General features: G+C 48.5%; 1 protein-coding gene and 1 long non-coding RNA gene across 3 annotated transcripts in view; both read left to right on the top strand.

Moving 5' to 3' along the window:
- TAF4 (TATA-box binding protein associated factor 4) overlaps positions 1-20,269 on the top strand; it is a 75,988-nt gene extending 55,719 nt beyond the window's left edge. For both annotated transcript variants that reach the window (XM_070587693.1, XM_008520222.2), the window contains 6 exons: positions 1,612-1,781; positions 2,142-2,272; positions 3,166-3,291; positions 3,806-3,862; positions 4,303-4,422; positions 18,775-20,269. In XM_070587693.1, the coding sequence (XP_070443794.1) occupies positions 1,612-1,781; positions 2,142-2,272; positions 3,166-3,291; positions 3,806-3,862; positions 4,303-4,422; positions 18,775-18,942 (772 nt within the window). In that variant the 3' untranslated portion in view covers positions 18,943-20,269. The remainder of the gene's footprint in view (positions 1-1,611; positions 1,782-2,141; positions 2,273-3,165; positions 3,292-3,805; positions 3,863-4,302; positions 4,423-18,774) is intronic.
- LOC139078009 (uncharacterized) lies at positions 5,726-6,101 on the top strand. The gene is made up of 2 exons (XR_011530667.1): positions 5,726-5,839; positions 5,992-6,101. It is a non-coding gene; the product is annotated as an uncharacterized lncRNA (long non-coding RNA).
- Positions 20,270-21,115: the final 846 nt, after the last annotated feature.

Raw genomic sequence — 21,115 nt, 5'->3', positions numbered from 1 at the left:
GGGTCTGGTGGTAGAGACGGGAGATAGGTCCATGTGCAGATCAGAGAAGGAAGTGAGTGAAGGCTACGGGAGGCCTTAGTTTCTTCCTGTCAGGGAAGGGAGTTAGAAATACAGAAAGAGAGTAAACTGGAATGAGCCCTGGGTTTTGAGTTAGCATTGGACATACCGATGTAAACTCCTAGGTCAGTGTGCACAGATAGATGTGAAATAACTACAGATGGAAATTCCCTGCTCTGTCTGCTGAAGGAGCCTGGGAGCAGCAGCACCCAAATGGCAGCGAGCACACCCAACGCTCAGATCTCATCTTCTAAAAACTGTTTTCCATGCAGTGACCAGGGTGCCTTAGAAAGGCTGATTCTAGGGGTGGGATGAGGAGAGTCAAGATGAGCGTAGCACATCTGGTGAGTCAGAAAGCAGTGTGGAAAGTGGATGGGCATGTGTCAGAGTTCACCAAAGTCACCTGCAATGTCCTCGCTGAGGTCCTGCTGGCCACGTCTGTAGTAACAGACCGTACCTACTGAATAAGACAGGAAACCATGAGCCCATAGAAATGGATAAACACAAAGTTTGTGAGGAAGGGCATATGCACACAGTTTCAGAGCATCTCCCCCAAGGTCCTCACTGACCACAGTGGGGAATCAGCGCCCTGCTGGTGGGGAAGCTGGCCAGGGACCTCCGGGGCTGGAGCTCAGAGCGCATGTCAGTAAGGGACCCAGGAAACCCAGGCTTGTGGGAGAGGCGGGTGAGGCTGCAGCACTCTGTGACATTCCTGCCAATGATGCATCGCCCAAGTCTCGTCACGAGGGGACGGCAGTCAGACAGAAATTGAGGACATGCTTCAGAACACCTGGGCTGTGACCTTGCAAGGGTCAAGGGCACGAGAGTGAAGGAAAGGTTGAGGAACGTCCCAGGCCTAAGGAGGCTGGAGAGAGACGACAGCGAAACGCAGCACGTGATTCTGAAGTGGGCCCTTTTGCCGTGGAAGACGCTGTTGGACAGTTAGCCAAACTTGGGAGGTGTGAGCCTGGTGGTCGTGTAGCGTGGTTTCAGAGGTGGCCCTGGTTCTGTGGGGGCTGCCCTTGCCCACAGGGCGCGTGCTGGAGTGTTCCGGGTGTAGGTGTCAGGGCCGCAGCTTGTGCTTGAGTGATTCAGGAAGGAGAAGTCCTTGATACCGTGCTCCAGCTTTTTGGAGAGTTTGTGATTGTTTAAAAAATAGATTAATGCTCTGTGATTTTTTAAAAAAGGTTTCACTTGGAACAAACCCCTTGAAGCAATGAGGAGAGTGTTTCTGGGCTTTGCTCTCTCTGAACTTAGTGTTGACTGTGGGGAAGCCCTCTGCACACATCCCTGTGCAGACTCACATTTGGCCTTAACCCCGAGTGCTGCTTCCTTTAAAAGAACAGATTTGCTTTCAAAGACCACAAGCCTCCCTCATTCAGTTGACAGCACAGTGCAGAAGGCAGCTGGCAGGACGCACGCCTGGAGGAGACATTACCTGTGCTTCCTACAAGGGGTCCCATGCCTCCCATTCATCACCCACTAAGTCAGGACCACCCAAATGTGCCTCATTCATTCCTCATTCAGTTAGTGATCTTTTCTTGTTTTCTGAAGGGACGATGATGACATTAATGATGTTGCGTCGATGGCTGGAGTAAATCTATCAGAAGAAAGTGCGAGAATATTAGCCACAAACTCTGAGTTAGTGGGCACCCTAACGCGGTCCTGTAAAGATGAAACCTTCCTCCTCCCAGCGCCTTTACAAAGAAGAATATTAGAAATAGGTACGTTTGTGTTTCATCACTGTCACTGGGACTTTTGGCATCCACATGTGGTTTGGTGTGAACCATGACTTTAGTACCCAGTGTGAAGCTGTCCTCACCAGCAGCTCCACTGTTGGGGTGCGTGGGCTTCAGGTGGACACACCTTGTCCCTTGTCACGCCTTTTACCCACGTTGTGCTTGCCACATGTTGACAGTGATGTCCTCAGGTAACTGAAGCAGGCGTGGACACCCTCTCCCGCCCTGCGGGCCTGCCTCTGCTGCCCTTAGATTGCGTAAAGCAAGCTGGTGGATAAGAGAAAAACGGTAAACTGGTGAGGACAGAGAAGTGCCTAAATGACTGTAGGATATTGCCTGGCCCAGGTAAAAAGCACGGCATAACGGAATTGCATCCAGACGTGGTCAGCTACGTGTCACACGCCACACAGCAGAGGCTGCAGAGCCTTGTAGAGAAAATATCAGAGACGGCTCAGCAGAAGAACTTCTCTTACAAGGTAACGCGTGGTTTTCCTGCGCTCAGTTCCCAGTCTGGTGTGCCCGGGATCCTCCTTCCCACATCCAGGCACAGGGCAGGTGGCTGCAGTGAACTTGTTCTGAATTTTCCCCAGAACTAGATTTTGGGAAAATTCCATTTCTTTTGGCCCCGTAGTGTTCTCGAGTGCTCTGTCCCCCAGGGCTGGGGAAGGAGGAGTGGGACCCGCATGAGGATGCACTGAAGAGATCTCAGCTCAGCAGGGCAGAGGGTGACCTCTTCAGCTGAGGAGATGGTGGAGTCTTCCGCCCACATCCACCCTGGGCTGCCAATGCCCGTGGCCCCAGCTAAGCCTGCAGACCGAGGGCTCCTGCCCGCGCGCTCCCATGATGTGGAACGTTGCCCCGTTTTGTTTTGTGGAGGCTCACCTGCACGAAAGCCCCGGCCTATCACAGCAGGTTTTGGAGCAGAACTGCCTTCCTCCTCAGTCACATGAACACTACCCTGGAGGGCACCGCGGAGCAGCCAGCAGTGGGCCGCACTGCATGAGGCGGGCACCACTCACTTGCCCAGGCACAGCGCCTTCAGAGCAGCAGTTACAATAAAAGCACGCAGCATTTTCCTTTGAAAACATTTATGTCACTAAAAATTTTTAATTGTTACTTAAAAAATCAAATGATACCAAAGTGTATAAAATGGAGATTCTCTCGTGAGCCCCAAAGTAACTCACCTGAGACTTGTTTCTGTACATGTTAATGTACAGAGCCCTTCAGATGCAGGACTGGTCCGGAGGTGAGAGGAGTCTGGGCCTGCGTAGCAGTGTAGGCATTGGACCACAGGAGGGAGGCATGGTTCACAGACTGTCTAGCTGGGTTCCTAAATTTATGACAGATAGTACTTTTACCTTTTTTGTAGGATGATGACAGATATGAGCAGGCAAGCGATGTTCGGGCTCAGCTCAAGTTTTTCGAACAGCTTGATCAAATTGAAAAACAGAGGAAAGATGAACAGGAAAGAGAAATTTTAATGCGAGCAGCAAAGGCAAGTGCTCAGTGCTGGTGGCACAGTCAGTCGGAGGGTTCTCCCTCCTCTCTGTCCCGGGCACTCATGGACACACTCGGGGTTTCCAGGAGCCGGAGCAGTGTTTGGGCCTAGCCTTGAGGAAGACATGACGCGCGAGATTAGGAGCGGCGGTGGGGGTGGGAAGCCTCGGGACCTTTTGCATCACTCTGCGCGAGGGCAGGACCCGTAACTGAGTCTAGAACCTTGCGGGCCGTCCTGGTGCACCGTCCTCACGCTCCATCAGATCAGACTCCTGCAGCTGGGAGCCATGTCGAATATTTGAGTTCTAATATTGAAATGGTATTGATTTTCTTAAGAATAAATTTTTTCATGCTATGCAACCTGTATTTTCATCTTTTGTCTGTAAGCATTTAAAAAATTTAGTATGCATTCTGTCATATGACCTCGATGTTGTTATATCATGAATTAGATATTTGTTAGATGATAAACATTTATGTCATAACTCTTTTTTTTTCACCTCTTTGAACAATAGTCTCGATCCAGACAAGAAGACCCAGAACAATTAAGGTTGAAACAGAAGGCAAAAGAGGTAAGCTAATTAAGAATCTTTACTACACACTTGTGAAAATAGGTTCATATCCAACCTAAACAGCTAAGAGGAGAGAGAAGATTGAGAAAGTGATGGTATTTGTGTATGAGGGGCATTTATGTGGCTATTTAAACTGTTTGCACAGGGGTTTTCCAGTGTAAACAGTTTGTGTCCTCTTTTTAAATTTAATGATAAGTTCTCTTTGGGTGCAGGTAGTGTCTGTACTTTTTAAATTTGTTCATATTTTCTGAGCTTTTTGAGATGAGCATCTATTGCTTTATTATTTTTCTGTTTGTAGAATATACTTACTGTTGGAAGTCAAAACTGAAAAAAGTTTTAACTTAGAAAATTTTACAAAACCCTTTGGTGTCTATTAGTTTTGTACTAAACAAAAAACACGTGCACGAAATGACAGTCCTTATTCCCTCTTCCAAACAAAGATGCAGCAACAAGAACTGGCGCAGATGAGGCAGCGAGATGCCAACCTCACAGCACTAGCCGCGATCGGGCCCAGGAAAAAGAGGAAAGTGGACTCTCCAGGCCCGGGCTCGGGCACAGAGGTACTGTAGTGCGCTGGGGAGCGGGGACTGGAGGGTTGCGGGGCGTCTCAGTTTACCTTTTAGGGAGGCGGACACCGCTGAGGACCGGGTCCTTGCACTTACGTATCGTCTCCCTCCCTTGGGAGATTGGCCTTTAAATCCCGATCCGCTTATTTTTGGATATCACACGAGATGCAGGCTCTTTCCAGAAGGAAGTTTGATCCCCATAGTTCTATATGGCGAGCTTTAGACTGACCTTGAAAAGAATGTGGGGGAGATTATAACTGTCAGCAGAATGACCTTCGTGGGGTAACTCTTCTTCCTGAACACTGGGCACGAGGTGAGCCTGTAGCAGAACGATAATTCCCAGCATGGAGGAGGGAGGTGTCAGTGGTTTCTGTTTGTCTAGATTTTGTTAGTTTCATGTTTTGTTTGTTGTCCTATTTTTATATATAGTTAAATTACAGGAAGAAAGAAAACAATGTCTTTATATTTACCTACTTATTTATCCTTCCTGGTCTTCTTAGGCCCGAGTTTCCTCGGCGGTATCTCCCTTTGGCTTGAAGGATGGCGGTTGGCATTTCTTGTGGTGCAGCCTGCTGGCCGTGGATTCTCTCAGCTTTTGTTTACTCGGGGGTTGTGTTTCACCCTCAGTTTTGAATGATGTTTTCCCTGAATATAAAGTTCTGGGTTGGGAGTTTTTTTCCTTTCAACTCTTTTCATTTAAGATTTAATTTCTCCTACATTCTTGAATAAACCAAGCAAATCTAGATATGCGTAATTTAATTTTACAGAACTACGGACTGAAATGGGTAAGTGAGTCCGGGAATTAGCTATCCTTTGCAATTTTTCCTCTATTCCTTGAACCCCTCTTTTTGACTGTTGGGCTCTTTCATGTTTCCAAGAAAATTCCTGTTACATGTGACCTTGTTCCAGGTCACAAAAAAAGATGCAAGGTTTCTCAGTGTGTTTTGCAAAATTGCAAAACTCCTCTTCTTAACCCTATGCAGCTATAAATGTGTGGCCATCTTCCCACTTCTTAAGGACGCTGTTCCACTGTCTTCTGTTTTGAGATTGTCTTCTTAATTTTTAGGAGTTTGTGTTGTGTTTAGACTTGGTTCTTTTAATATTTAGGCTACTGGGGGTTCTTCAATCTGTAGGTCAGTGTTTTTCCTCAAATTTGGAATATTTTGACGTTTATTTCTTCAAAATTTCTTTCTGTTCCAGTCTAACTTTGTTCTACTGGGACTCCCAATTACACGTGTTAGACTTCTGATGTTGTCCTATCGGTCTCTGAGACTGTGTTCACTTTTCTTTAATCTTTTTTTCTCTCTTCTTCAGACTGGATAATGTCTACTGATTTACCTTCAAGTTCCGTGAACACGTGGGCTTCTGTCTTCTCTAGTCGGCTCTCAAGCCATCCGGTGAAGTTTTCCTGGTGAATGTGTTTGCACTTCTAGGGTTTCCATTCAGGTCTTTTTTGTGGTTTCTAATTCTTTGCTGAGATTCCCTGTCAACTCGCTTATTGAGACCCTGTTTTCCCATTGTTCTCTGAGCCATTTATAAAGGCTGCTGTCATGTCTTTGTCAGGTTCAACGTCTGGGCCATCTCAGATGCAGTCTCTACTGCAGTTTCCCTCGAGATGGAGTGCATTCTCCTGTTTCTCTGCGTGTCTGATGGTAGTTGCTCCCCAGCTGGATGTTGCGGGCGGAGGTGTGGAGAGACTCGGGTTTCACCTTCTGAAGAGTGTGGATTCTTGTTTGAGCGGGCACTTCGGCTCCTGGCTGCTGATCTGGAGCTGGCGTGCTTTGTGTTCGCTGTGGAATTGGAAGGATCTGTGGAGAGCCCACGGTGTTTTGGACGCCCCTCTCTCCACCCGGCCCCCACTGCCAACCCTGCCTTCCCTGTCCTGGTTTGGTTTCAGGCTTTGTTAGAGTGTGATCCTGACTCCTCGGGGAAGGCCTGTGGCATCGCGGCTGGACACCAGGAGTGTGAACGGGCTCTTCCTGCTCGGGTGGGCTGCACTCCAGCGAGGACCGTCATTTCACACACATGTGCTTTGCTGTGGACAGAAGTAATCCGTCAAGTAGCGATTGTGTACTGTTTACGCTCTCCCTTTAACCCTCCTTTGATCTTAGTTCCATACTAAATCTTATAGGTGTGTGGTGGCATCTCATGGTGTGGCATCTCATAGTGACTAGTGTTGATGTTGACGTCTCTTTCGTCGTTTTGGCTTTTCGAATCTTATTCTCTACCATTTCTTTTGGAATGGTTTATGGGAACAGCATTCCCCAAATTCTTGCATGTTGATGACGGTTTGTGCCCTTGATACTTGAAGGTCAGTTTTGACAGCTGTAAAATCCTCGGCTCACATTTTCTTTCCTCGAGAATCTTAAATGTGTTATTGCAGATATTTTTTTTCTGGCATAAAGTCTTGCTGTCAAAGTCTGATGATAATGTAGTTTTATTTCTCTTGTATATTATGTGTTCTTTTTGCTCAAAGAATTCTTTTCTTTAAATTTAAAGCCTTAATTTTACTTGGAATTGGTTATTCTGGGTTGGTGTTCTCAGGCATAGCTGTGATTTTTGAACATGCAGTGTCAGATCTTTTTCATTCAGTACATTTCCTTTAATGATTTTTTTGTTTCATTTTCCTTTTCAGAGACTCCTGTTCTTCATAGGTTGTATCTACTTTACCTGCCATCAGTATCTGTCACTTCCTCTTGAATGCTTTTAATCTCTTTTTTAAAAATTTTATACTTTTCATCCTTTTCACCTTCTTAATTACTTCTTAAGGTTTTATTTGCTCTTGTGTTCTTTTTAGTTTAGTCTTTGTTTCTCAAATGAAAATTTCTTTTATTTCTAGTTTTCTTTGTTGTCACCTCATTTCTAAATTTTGCTGGTTATGATTTATGTTGTCCTTTCTTGCCTGTTATCCTTTTCTTAATGTCTGTAGCTTGCTTTGAAATGGAACATTATAATTTGATTCGTTTTCATGACATCTTTTGGGTATTTTTCATCATTGGTGGGGATTTTAGTCTGCTCCTTATTCTGTTTTCCTTACAGGGACTTCTATGGGGTTTGACCTTGATGCTTTCTGTTGCTCACTTCTGTGTGAATTTGGTTTTCTTGAACTTTTCAGAGAAGGTGCAGTTGGAGGTAGGCTTGCTGACATCACTGAGCTCCTCACGTGGTGTTTTCCCTGAGTGATGACACAGGGCAGCTTGCTGTCTAAGATTTCACGGCTTTCCTTTCCTCTTGGACTTTTATGTGGACCTTTCTTTGTTTCCGTTGTCCCTATCCTGCTCAACGTTGATTTCACCCCTCGCAGAGTCTCTTGTGATTGAGGCCCTGTGCCGATGGGGCCCTGCCAGGTCAGTGGGAGAGGGCCTGAGGGTAGGCTGCTGCTGGCTGCAGAGGACCCTCCCAGGTTTAGCTGCTGCTCTCAAGCGACCTGCCACTCTTCCTGGCGAAGACCTGCCACCCCTGGGCTCCAGGCCTGCTGCACTCCCAGCTGCCCGTCTCCTCTTCCGGCACGTCGTGTGGTGCCTCAGGCTTGGGGCTACATGCGGGTCATCTGCGCTAGTTTGTTCTAAATATTGTCAGCTGGTTTCGGTTTTGCTGACTGGTTGCTCTGTATTTTGTATGGGCCTTTTGGAAGATCTATAACCTTTACTCCCTCTGTTGCCATCTTCCTGGAATATATTGGTTAGCTTTTTTCAAAATGTTTTTCTTTTAATTTCAAATAGTTTCAAACCAATAGAAAAGTTGCAGGAGTAAGTACAAAGAACTCCCTTCATTTCAGTTCTCGATTCTGAACACTTTATCACCTTTGCTTCATCACTGTCTCTCTCCATGCACATGTGCGTGTGTATGTGCGTTTATGTGTTATTTACATAGATATCTCAGATCCTTTTCTGATCCGATGCCCTGTCTCCCCTAAATCCTGATACTGTCAGGCACTCTCCTGCGTTACTGCTGCACAGCGCTCCCCAGGAGATGAGCACTGATACGCGCCCCCCCCCCCAAGCCGGTCCTCAGGCCCATTCACATTTCACCACCTGTCATGGCAGCATCTCTTTTCTCTTTGGTCCAGGAAGGTGTGGCATCCAGTTAGCATGCCACATTAGTCTCTTCTGAATCTCCCCTTTCTTGACAGTGGTAAAGAGGACAGACGTTTTGTTCTGTAGGATGATCCTCAGCCTGGGTCTGTGTGATTCTGGCAGAAAGACAGACCTCTGTGTCGATGGTGCTGTGTGCTCAGTTCATCACAGTGGGAGGCCCATCATATGGATTCTGCTACACTGATGACCTTGACCTTGGTCACCTTGTTAAGTTGGGATCGTCCAGGTTTTTCCACTCTACAGACCTCATTATTCTCTTAGTATTTATTAACATTTAATAAGGAGTTATGCAGGACTGTGCAATACTCTGCTCCTCACCAGACCTCCACCAGCCTCTGCACCCATTCGTGACTCCCGCCAGAACCAGTGACGCCATGATAGGTGCCAAATTGTGATTATCTGTTTCCATCACACTTTCTACATTTATTAGTTGCCTTCTACTGTGAAGAAGAGCTTTCCCTTCTCCCTCATCCATTCATTCATTCATCACAGTGCTATGGACTCATGGATTCCTGTTGTATTCAGTGGGTTGTAATCAATACTCTCATTATTTCTAGATTTGGTCAGTGGAAGCTTCTTCATGCTGGTTTCTATATCCTTTTGAAACGTTGCCCTTGCTCTTTAAGCGTTACCTGTTTTACTGGCGTGGGAGGTGACCAGGTCCCTCTCGCACTTGCCCTGCCCTCACCAGCAATTACACCTGGGAGCCCTCTTCCTTTCAGTGGAGGGTGGTGTCCAGAGACCGAGATCTGAGCGCAGTGTGTGCTGACTGCTGCACGGGGGTCCCTGCTTCCAGGCCCCTCTGCAGTCAGAGCCCAGGACTGTATGCATGTGTATAGGTGTGCGTGTGTGTGTGTGTATGACCCTTCCTGTCTCTAAAACAGTCCTGTGTGTTCATGTGAGCACTCAGATTCTAATCAACGCCCAGGGCTCTTTCTAGCCTTCTCCCTTCCCTTGCTTATGAATCCCTTCTCAATGAGAAACCTAGCTCCCATTGTTCTCAATATATTTGTTTTTTTGTCCAATGTAACCAATTTCCCAGCCACTTTGGCCGCTGGGGTCCCTCTGCTGGGAGGGGACGGTAGATGGGAAGGGCACACTGATTAATGTTTGATGTAGGTGCTCAGATATCCAGGAAGTTACCCATGATGCATAGGAGCAGAGCATATGCTTCCAAACTGACGTGGAGGGCGGGTGCGAGGGAGGAGTGTGGACTGCGGCGGGACAGACGGAGAGCCGGGGTGAGAGCGCGGAGAAGCACGTCTCCAAGGATTGTTCCTGAGACTCCTTCATGCCTTGTCAGATTTGCCTGTTTTTGAATGTTAGGGACACTTGTTGTTATGCAGGTATCGAGTAACACTAAATCCAGAATTTTTGCAGTCTTCCATATGCTTTTCTTCGTCAGACATGATGCTCAGTTTCTTTTTTTGAGTTTAGCATTATTTCCTTGATGTATGTCTTTTTCAAAAAGACTTTTTATTTTGACCTGATTTTAGATACAGAAGAGAAGTACTGTAGCGTTTCCATACGTCCCTCACCCAGCTCCCCCCGCATGAGACGCTGGGATGACACTGCTAACTAAAGACCTTATTTGAGTTTGTTTTTCAGAGTTCAATTTTTTAAATTAGTAAACTTTATTTTTTAGAGCAGGTAAGTGCTGAGATTTCCCCTGTACTCCCTGTCCCCACACATGCACAGCCTCCCCCTTAGCAACATCCCTATCAGAGTGGAACGTTTCTTACGGGTGGTGAATCCACAGTGACACATAAGCACCCACAATTTACCTTAGGGTTCATCTTGGTCTTGTACATTTGTGGGTTTGGACAAACGTATGACGACGTGTGTCCACCATTATAGTGTCACACAGTATCCCCTGCCCTGACAATCCCCTGTGCTCCAGCTATTCATCCCGCCCCCCAACCCCTGGCAACCGCTGGTCTTCTCACTGTCCCTGTAGTTTTGCCTTTTCCAGAACGTCAGATAGTTGGAACCACACCGTATGCAGCAGCCTTTCAGACTGGCTTCTTTCACTTAGTGACACGCGTTTAAGGTTCCTCCACGTCTTTTCTTGGTTGGCAGCTCATTTCTTTTTAGCTCTGAATACTGCTCCACTGTCTGGATGGACCACAGTTTATTTATCCATTCACCTACTGAAGCACGTCTTGGTTGCTTCCCAATTTTGGCAATCATGAGTAAAGCTGCTGTAAACATTTGTGTGCAGGTTTTGTGTGGATGTAAGTTTTCAGCTCCTTTGAGTAAATACCAAGGAACGCGATTACTGGATTGTGTGGTAAGAATATGTTTAGTTTTGTAAAAAAACTGCCAAACTGTCTTCCCAAGTGGCTGACCTATTTTGCGTTCCCACCAGGCACGCATGTGAGTCCCCGTTGCTCCACATCCTCACCATCGTGTGGCATTGTCAGGGTTCCAGATTTTGTCCATTCTTATGGGTGCGTGGTGGCATCTCATGGTGTTAATTTGCGTTTCCCTGATGATGTGTGATATGGAGCATCTTTTCATGTGCTTATTTCCATCTGTATGTGGTGAGGGGTCTGTTAAGATCTTTGGCCTATTTTTTAATTGGATTGTTTGTTTTCTTATTGTTGAGTTTTCAGAGTTCTTTATATAGTTTGGATAACAGTCCTTTACCAGATGTCGTTTATAAATATTTTCTCCTTCTTTGGTTTTTACCAGTTTTTCCACTGATGTCCTTTTCCCATCGCAGGATCTTACACAGGACTCCTCGTGGCGTTGGCTCATCGTGTTTCCTCCAACCTGTGACAATTCCTCAGTCTTTCCTCATCTTGACACTTTTGAAGAGTATGGGTCAGTTATTTGGTAGGAAGTCCCTTAATTTGGTACATGTTATGTTTTCTCATGATTAAATCCAGGTTATATAATTTTGGCTAGAATATTGCGAAAGTGACGTGTCCTTGTCAGTGTGTGGCATCAGGAGGCACGTGATGTCTGCATGTCCCAGTGCTGATGACACCTTTGGGCACTGGGCTGCAGTGGCGTCTGTCGGTGCCTCTGCTGTAGGTTCCTCTTCTCCCTTTGCAGGAAGTCTCTCGGGAGGCACCGAGACACTGCGCTGCTCTCCCGGTCTTCCTCTTCGTTTCTCCTGCTGATTTCAGCGTTCGGTGATGTTCTCGGCTGTCAGCTCTTAGGTGGTGTCTGTCTTATGGCAGCTTTCTCTCCGTCTCCCCGGGTGTTACCTGGGGGTTCGGCTGTAATGAGAGCGAGCCCGTCCCCCTCCCCCACTTGTTTAGTCCTCCAGTTACTGACGCATGTTGGTGTGCGTGTTTGTTCTGTTCTAGAAGTGATGCTCTGTTGCTGCCATCTGTGTATTTTGTTCCTCAGATGGCCCCAGTGTTGGCCACTGTGAGCTCCTTCAGCTCGGCTCCCATGTCCTTTCGACGTGACCCATCGTTCTTTGAAGATTCTTACTTTCTCACATGAAATGTTCCAGGCTTAGCTTAGATTTTTCCTGCCATAACCGTGGGATCAACCATTTCTCTGGGGAGCCTGGTTCCTTTTGTTGGAGAGTGGTGTTAAGGAACCATGATCTGGGTGCTAGGTGTGCTCGTGCTCCTGGGGTGTCCTGCTTCCAGGCACCTCAGAGGGCACAGCTGGGATAGTGCACTACCACACGCACACACGCTCAACTGTGTTTCTGTCCATCTGCATCTGTGCTAAAAACCGTGGATTTCCACTTAGACCTCAGGTTCCAGTCTAACACCAAAGGGTCCCTCCCAGCTGTCCTTCATTCGTTATGTGAGAAACCTGATTCTCATTATCCACAATAAGTTTACTTATTTGTTCAATCCTAACTTACAGATAAAAGAGTTTCAGAATTGCTAAATCTTGAGAGAAAGAAGTGTACTGTCTAGTTATAATATTTCTGCACCGTTCTTATCTTTAGCCGTATAGTACCCAGTCAGGAGTCTGCATTCCACAGTTACTTAGATGAGCTCCTTTCCTGCCGTCCCTCTCAGCATCATCACATTGTTCATCTGTAGTACAGGGGGCTTCTTTCCTTGCTGTCTGTATTCCATTTTGGATTCCCCCACATCTTGGTTGATTTTAACTGTTTGTTTTTGAGGCAAAGCATTGCCACTGTTGCAAGAGTCAGAGCAGAACGAAGACGCCTGCATGGCGCTGTCTCCCTCCGTCCATCTGCACACGAGCGTATTTCTTTGTTTCCCCTGCTTGCTTCCTTGAAGGGTGGCACAGCACAGGGCCTGTGTGCTGTTTGCCATTTCACTGATTGTGTTCTGGAACTTACTCCGTGTCTCACAGAGGTCCTCGTTCTTTTCTCCTGCAGCAGCGTGGTGTGCCACTGAGCCACGTGCTGTACTCAGTCGACGTCTCCCTTCCTCGTGCTCGAGCAGCATACAGCACAAGGTGTGTCCTCCTGATGGGGTGTGGAGCTTGAAGAGTTCTGTAAAATGTACCTTAATGATTACGCCGATTGTCTCTTTGCTTATTTCTGTCCACTTGGTGTGTTTTTTGCTGGGTCTGGTGGTCTAGAGCCTTCTGCTACTAGTGTGTTTCTATCTTTTTCTCCTTCCACCTCCTGCAGTTTTTGCTTTTTAATGAGGGTTGCCATGTTATTTGGTACCTAAATATCTATAAATGTTACGTCTTCATTTTGAAGTAGGACTGTCAGCATTAAAATGACGCCGTCTTTGTCCGGTAGGCTGCAGTTCTACTGTGTCCTCAATCAGGACGGTCAGCCCTGCTCTCTTTCTCTTTCCGTCGGCCTAGAATGCATCTGTTCCTCCCTTTATTTTTAGCCTTTCTGACTCACTGTGTTTTAGGTACGTCTCTTAGGTGTAGCGCATGGCTGGGTCTCATTTTCTGAGCTGAATTGAAAAGCTTTTTCTTTTAATAGGTAAGTTAAGCCTGTTCACCTTTACTAATATGACTGACATGCTTGGTCTTGACTCTATTATAATATCTTATAATTATGTGTATTTTTTATATTTGCTGTTTCTTTCTCAGTGAGATATGCATTCTTTGCTCTTTAATTAAAATTTTTTGTTTGTATTTAGGAAGGTTTCTAATTGTATTCTAGTGGTTACTGTTGGACTTTTAAAATGGCTTCTGTACCCTGGTGTACTTGCCCATTTCCTGGTCAGCCTGTTAGCTCTGGCTGGTCTTCCTCAGCCCTGCCTGTTGGCTGCACTTCTCTCTTTGCTTTCCCCTTCCTTCTCTTCTTTGGTTCATTATGTTTGCTTTGTCTTTGGTCTTCCACCGGTCCTCACCTTTGTGCACGTGCATATTAATACTTATTCCTGCCTGCCCCTCACATGGGTGGCGCCCAGCCGTGGCAGAGCCCTCGCGGAGGCCTCCGTGCAGAGCTCCGGAGGGTTTGTGTGTTGCCTGTTTTCCGTGGCCTTGACATGGGGCCATTGGCTGGAAATCAGACCCTCGGCTCCCACTTTCTTCTGGTGTTGATTTAGTGCTGCTCCAGGGTTGCCTTCTTTCTGTGTTGGTGTTGAAGGCCTGATGCCAGGTCAGTTCTCTTGCCTTTGTAATTTGTTTTCTCTTTTTACCTGGAGGCTGCCTCTGTATCTTTGAAAACAGTTTTGTGAGAATCTGTCAGAGTTGATTTTTATGGGTGGATTTTCCCAGCTTCCTACTAGGCCCTTTCAGTGTGTAGATTTTGGTCTTTTTCTGTTTCTCAAAAGTTTTCTTGGGTTATGGTGTGTTAGTTCTGTTCCACTGTTTGTTTTTCCTCCCCTCCAATTTTCGTGTCCTCAAATGCTTAAGTACGTTTTGCGTTGCTAGAAGTGTTGACTTCCAGTTTTCTTGTTTCCCCGGCCGTCTGTCTGATCGGTGTGGAGCTGCAGGTTTGCGCGGGTTCTGGGTGGCCTCGCTGGTCTTTCCCTCGTCGGTTTTGTGGTTTGGGTATTTGGCCAGCTTCACGGTCTGATGGCGCCCCCTGCTGGCAGCGCCTCGGTCTGGAGGCTGAGTGGGTCTCCGCCGTCCTGGTGGCAGGGAGGGTCTGTGTCCTTGGGGGGCGGGCTCTTCTTTCCTGCAGGGCCCTGGCTCCCCCTCCTCCTTTCCCGTCACCCCCGGTTCTCTCAGGGCTTCTCAGAAGCCGTGCACTTGGGGCCCCCTCTGTATCTCGTGCTTTCCTGTGTCCGCCCAAGTCGTGCTCTGGGTGCCCGGCATTTTGGGGCGCTCAGACAGGGGGGACCAGCCTTCCTGGCGGTGGCTTTCAAGGGGCTGTAGCCTCTTGCTTTTTCCCTCCTTTGGGTCTTTGCCACGTGGCCTTGTGGCGCAGGGGAACCCTGCTCAGGATGCGTCGGTTCTTCTCTCACTGTGGTCCTTCTGAGATGTGGGTGTTCCCCGTTTTCAGGTTAGGCTGAGGGGGTGGTGACGTCCGTGTAGACTTGTGTCTGCCTTCTTGTTCTGAACTGTCTTTGGGGAGACAGTGGGAGCTACTGGGGTAACTCGGCAGCCACGTTGTCTTCGGCCTCGTGCGAGCGATGCTCGTTCTCCTCACCCGGGGACCTCGCGACTCCGCCGCTTTGCTGTTTTTCACGGCACCCTCCCTGCCTGTCCTCGTGTACATGTTCCGTCTCATGGGCAGTGCGGACGTGGACATGGAGTATACACAGTTTGGGAGCCACACCATCGTGGAGGGGGTCAGAGTGACACTGGGGACTGACGGCACTTTGACCCAAACTGCTCGCGGTCATCTAGCTGAACGCCAGACATGGGCGGATTAGGGACGCCCTCCCCCGAGGGCCCCTTGGCGGTGCTCCTGGCCGCTCGTGGTTTGGGGCCCTAGCTGTTGTCGAACGAGGCTCCTGGGGGAGCAGAGAGGAGGCCAGTGGGCCCCATGGCCCCTGCGGTGGCAGTTTTCCCCTGAGACAGTCCCTGAGGTGTGATGGCCCTGGGGCTGATGTTCTTGGGCCAGTTCGGCAGGCGCTCCTGGGGAGGGCGGAGCCGTGCCAGGAGCTCCTCCCCCTGCAACCATTGCAGGTGCCACCCTCTGTGCACAGCTGTGGCCTCCCGAGCAAGGCGACCCCATGAGCCAGGAGGGATTGGATGGGAGGTGCTTTTCCCCATTTGCTGTTTACACTGAGTGTTTGTTGCCTGTCAGACTGATTGTGGGGTTTTTGACGGTGGAAAGATTGCCTTCGAAAGAAATAGCCTCCTTTTATTAGTCCTCTCAACAGTCCTGTGACAGGACCGATGCGTCTTCACAGGACCATTTCTTGAGGGAGGCTGGTGCTCCAGGAGAATGTGGACGCTGTGTCCAAGGTCGCTTTGTTTTAACCCCGGTGCCTGCAAAAACAAAATACCCAAAGCAGAGCAGCCCCTTTGATGAAGCGTGAGGGTTGCTGAAGTTGGTAGCAGCCTGCTCCCCCGGGGCTGCTGGTGGGCTTGCCTGGAGGAGTGTTCTGTCATCCTGGGTCCCCCCTTGGGGTCGTTAGGCTGCAGTGGGTGGAGCTTTAATGCCGCTGTGGCCAAGGGCCTCCCTCAGGGACTCTGGAGCTGGCCCGGGTTCTCCTCGCCCTGCAGGCTGGACACCGGGTCCCTGTGACCCTCTCCCGAGGCCAGAACACCCACAGGGCAACATGATCAAAGATCTTGGAGGGAAGACAGCAAACGGGTGTGCCCCTGTTTTGGGAAGAAATGGAAAAAACGGCACTCTTCTCATGTAATTAGAAGTAATTTGAGCATCAAGTAGGATATCTTTGAGCACAGGCTTTTCGTAGAAGTCCATGAACCGTGAGGAATTGTGATTGACCTCCAGAACCCGAGGGGGCAGGAGCTGTGGTTGTGGTGCCCTGGCCGGCCCTTGAGGGCTGTGCCGACGCTTGCCTGTTGGGATGTTTAGGCACCAGTTTCAATTTCTAAAAAGTATAGCATTGAAATATTGTTCATCTTGGGGCCGGCCCTGTGCTGCAGTGTGTAAGTTCAGCACACTCCGCTTCAGTGGCCCAGGTTCGTGCATTCAGACCCCTGGCCTGGACCTAGACCACTCGTCAGCCACGCTGTGGTGGCATCCCACATTCAGAACAGTGGAAGATTGGCACAGATGTTAGCTCAGGGAGAATCTTCCTCAAGCAAAAAAAGAGGAAGATTGGTAACAGATATTAGCTCAGGGCTAATCTTCCTCAGCAAAAATTAAAAAATAAAAATTAAAATCTTGGGGCTGGCTCCGTGGCTGAGTGGTTAAGTTTGTGCGCTCCACTGCGGTGGCCCAGGGTTCGGATCCTGGGCGCGGACATGGCACCGCTCGTCAGGCTACGTTGAGGCGGCGTCCTACATCCCACAACTAGAAGGACCTGCAACTAAGATACCCAACTGTGTACGGGGGGGTTTGGGGAGATAAAGCAGAAAAAAAAAAAAAAGATTGGCAACAGTTGTTAGCCCAGGTGCCAATCTTTAAAAAAAAAAATTAAAATAAAATCTTGATTTCAGAGTTTTAGCACCCTTTAAATTTTGCTCCTGAAGCGAGCTCCTCACACTTGTCCCAGCTGTTTTTGAACATTGAACTATTTTGAAATTAGAAACATCAAATACAGTCCAGAATTGAGAGTGAGGGTCAGAGACATTTTAGTCCATTATGAGTGATGTGCTCCTGTCTCTGAGCTCACAGCTGGGGCGGCGATGTCTGTAGTGGAGGCGGGAGGAGCCTCTTCCCCCACCCCCCCCGAGCTTTCCTTCCAGAAACTGGTCTCTGCTGTGGCCTGCCCGGCTTCCCCCTGGGTGTTTGGGTCCAGACCAGCAGGCCCCCTGCTGCGCGTGGCCGTGGAGTGGAATCCCTTTTCCTCCTGGTTCCTCTAAACTGTTAATTTTCAGCACAGCCTTTCAGGGGTGCTGTTGATCCCTTACATGAAATGCTCCTTTAGGGCTGTTATGGAGACTCAGGGAAAACCACCAAAAAAACTTAAACGGTTCTTTCAAACGAGGAAAAGTAGTCGCCAGAGGGATGTGGAGGCTCCGGTCTGCAGGAGGGACCCTGATGGTCAAGGGTGTCTGAAGGGGGTGTAAAGAAACTGTCATTAACAGTCAAAGACACGTGTGCGTGCCTTAAGACGCACAGGACGTGAGCAGCTGTGCCCGGCCCCTGCCAGCGGTGGAGGGGCCCAGGTAGAGGAGGGACGAGGCTGCGCTGCGTGCCGCGGTCCGCGCCTGCCACCTGCTGGCCGCTCGCTGCGCTGCTGCCTCATCCAGCAGGGCTCTTCAGCCGGCCTAGAATTCATCACTCCCACCTTAAACTTGGAGAAAATGCTGTAAAAATACCATTATAATTTTTGCACTTGAAATATACATGAGCAACTTTAACCATCAGAATACAGACACTTAGTTTTCGTCCTGAATGAAGAAACGAGAGCGTCCAGTTGGGAGTTGTGTGGTTTGTGCTCCCAGAGTGTCAGATGGAGCTGGTGACGTGCTGAAACCACAGGACACTGCTGCTAAGTGACAACAAGGTGCTTCCAGGAAAACCAGCCCCGCAACTCCGTCTCCTCAAGCAGCAGCCTCCACGTACTCTCAGAAGGGAAGGCTGGGCCCCCAGTGGCCGGCCGCGCCAGGCGCCCGAGTGTGCAGACCCTGAGCCAAACTGCTGCTGTCAGCCCGGCGACGGCAGCGTCTCGCTTACACCAGCAGGGACAGGGCGTCCCACTCTTGGCCACGGATAACCGTGGTAACATGGAGGACTGCTGTCCAGCCGGCTTACAACCAGCCACCCAGCCCAGGAGTGTAGACCTTGTGGCATTGGGAATGCACCTTTGTCAGCGAAGTAGGGATGACACAGCTGGCCCCGGTGCAGCATCGGCCCGCCTGAGCCCCCTTGACATGTGGAGGTCGGGGACACCGTTCTGCCATCCCCTTGGGGCAGGAGCCACCACTTTTCCTTCCTCACTCCCCAGGGGCCAGAGTCTGAGCTCTGTAGGGAATCACGGGGTTAGCCTTCTGAGTGGTGCCCGAGAGCACAGTTCTGGAGGTCCGCCTAGGGGTCTGTGCCCCCTGCCCTCACCCCTCCCCGTTAGGGACATGTAAAGCGCTTCAGCTCAGTGAGTACGCCTGTGGGAAGGAGCCTGTCCTGAGCCTGGCTCCCTCCAGAATCAGGGTTCCTTGGGACACCTGGAGGGGAGACTTGAGCTGCCCCACGGCATGTCGTCCTGGGCCGGCACCTCCCCTGCCCCCTTCTCCAGCGCCGTGGGCTCTGCCCACCTCTGCGCACCACTAACTCGGCTGTCTTCTCCTTTCTCGTCACCAGGGCGCGGGCCCGGGCTCGGCGGTCCCAGGCAGCTCCGGCGTCGGAACCCCCAGACAGTTCACGCGGCAAAGGATCACGCGGGTCAACCTCAGGGACCTCATATTTTGTTTAGAAAATGAGCGTGAGACAAGCCATTCACTGTTGCTCTACAAAGCATTCCTTAAGTAGCACAGGACGGGCGGCATCTGAGACGGAGACGCCTGGGGACGTTTTTATATATTTGCAGACTACGCCTTTTTGTAACAAGCAAATGGGATATTGTTTAAAAAACAGCCACCTCTTTACAATGGAACAGTTTTATATTCCTGTTTCTAAGTCAACTCTTCAGTATGGAAGAAAACACGTTTCTGTAACAGAGCGTACAGAGCTGTGGGTACTCTTAAAGGACAATTAAATCTTAACTCATCTTTGATTGAGTGGCCTTCTTGCCAAACAAGCCATATATAAAAACTGATGGAATCGTTTAGCAAATAACTAGCTGCCCTCTGTCACTTCCTAGTGGTTTCTTCATTATTTGTGCATTTGGTTTAGTTCAACCCAACTTACTACGTAGGTGTGTGTCTACAGCCAATGACCTCATTTCATTTATTTTATTTTTGTATTAGTCAGTTGGCAAAGCAAACTGATTTTTTAGACTATTTATCTGCCTTCCTCTCCTCTCCCCTCCGTTCAGAATTCTCGAGGATACACAATTCATCATAATGCCCTGGCCTCGGAATTTGATCACTTTTCTGCTTAGTTGAGCCCGTGATGGTGGGCTCCTTCTGAATGTGTGGTCAGCATCTGTACAAATGCATTTTATTTGCTATAGTTTGTAAAGCTGTAAAGTTAAAAGAAATGGAAACCTTTTCAGCATAAATATATTTTACTTGCACTGTGTTTTTTAGCTAAAAGTGAAAACTTAGATGAAATAAAATCAAAGTTGAGAAGAATCATCAAAAGACTGTTTCTCAGTGTGAATCAAGTGTTGAAAAATGGTTGGTGTATTTTGTCAGTAATTGTACATAATTTTTGGCACATAACATAAAAATGGCTCTGTAAACTATAATTATTTTGCTAAGAGACTGTATGCAAGCTGTGGGCCAACTTTACAGATGTCCAGAGCAAAGCCCCTTCTTTGTACCTATTTTTTTATTGCAAATATACTAATTGGTTCTTTATATTTTCAGAGGTTATTGTATTAAATTGTCTATTGATAGTACTTTTATGACTGTAAATACCTGGGCTTTCTCGTGTGAACTCTCACGTTAGACTTTAATTGGCGCGAGTGTGAACTGAATGCTGATCAGTATTTTTTATCAACACCTGAAAACTGTTACACCTTTTATTTTGTCTTTTAGGAAATCCCTGTCTTTCCATTTTTTCATGTAAATTTTGCACAGTTACTTGTTCATATGTAAATATTTTACTTTCAAAAATGAAGTTTTTAATTGCTATTGTTTTATATAGGATTGAAAGAAAATTAACTCCTTTATTAAAAACAAATTTATCTGTATTTGTTTTGCCTGTTTTTCCCAGTTTTCCAGTTGTAGATTCTCCTGCCAGAGACTCAACTCTGGTTCTGCTGAGGTGTTTATTTATGAGCTACTTGTTAGAATCAGTATCTAGAACCCAGCGAATCTGGTAGGAATCACCTCACCTCCAAGGACAGGACCACCACGCTGCAGAGTAAGACCCGTGTGCGTCAAGTCGGAGGGCCCGGCAACTGAGCCCACACCTTGCAGGCTCTCACAGTCTGGGCCACCCCACCTCGGACACGGATGGACCTGTGCTGTGTGGACACCGGGGCTCCTGTCCATGCAGATGAGCTGGGGTACCACTGGGAGAGGCAAGGTAAGGCCCTGGGGGTCCACACACACAAGCACACCCTGGTGAGCCTGGCCTAGGTGACTCGGTGGCCCCAGCCCTGTGGTGGACCCACAGTGACGGAGAAGGATGGGGTCTCCAGGAGGCCCCCGCCTCACCTGTGTCATTAGTGTTACAGGTTGGCCTTGGTGAACCACAGCTCCTGAGGGGCCCACGTCAGAGGCTCAGCCGCCTGAGTTCACACCGCTCACTGCCTCTTGGGCACCCCACGTAGCCGGTCGTTGGCGACATTGGAGTTGCTGTCTGGTTTTCACGTTAATTTTAACTAGTTTGACAGATCTCCCGCAGTGTGTGGGTTTATTTTCAAGTCACACTGGAAAACACTGTTCTCATTATGGTGACTGTTGAACCAGCATCCTGGGGCCGCTGTCACAAAGCACTGCACATGGGCAGCTTAAACAGCAGAGATTCCTGCTCTCAGTTCTAGAGCCCGGAAGTCCCAGATCAAGGTGTTGGCAGGGCGATTCCCTCTGAG

Source organism: Equus przewalskii, chromosome 21 (genome assembly GCF_037783145.1).
Source record: "Equus przewalskii isolate Varuska chromosome 21, EquPr2, whole genome shotgun sequence".
NCBI lineage: Eukaryota > Metazoa > Chordata > Mammalia > Perissodactyla > Equidae > Equus > Equus przewalskii.
This window is presented reverse-complemented; position numbering and strand designations above follow the sequence as displayed.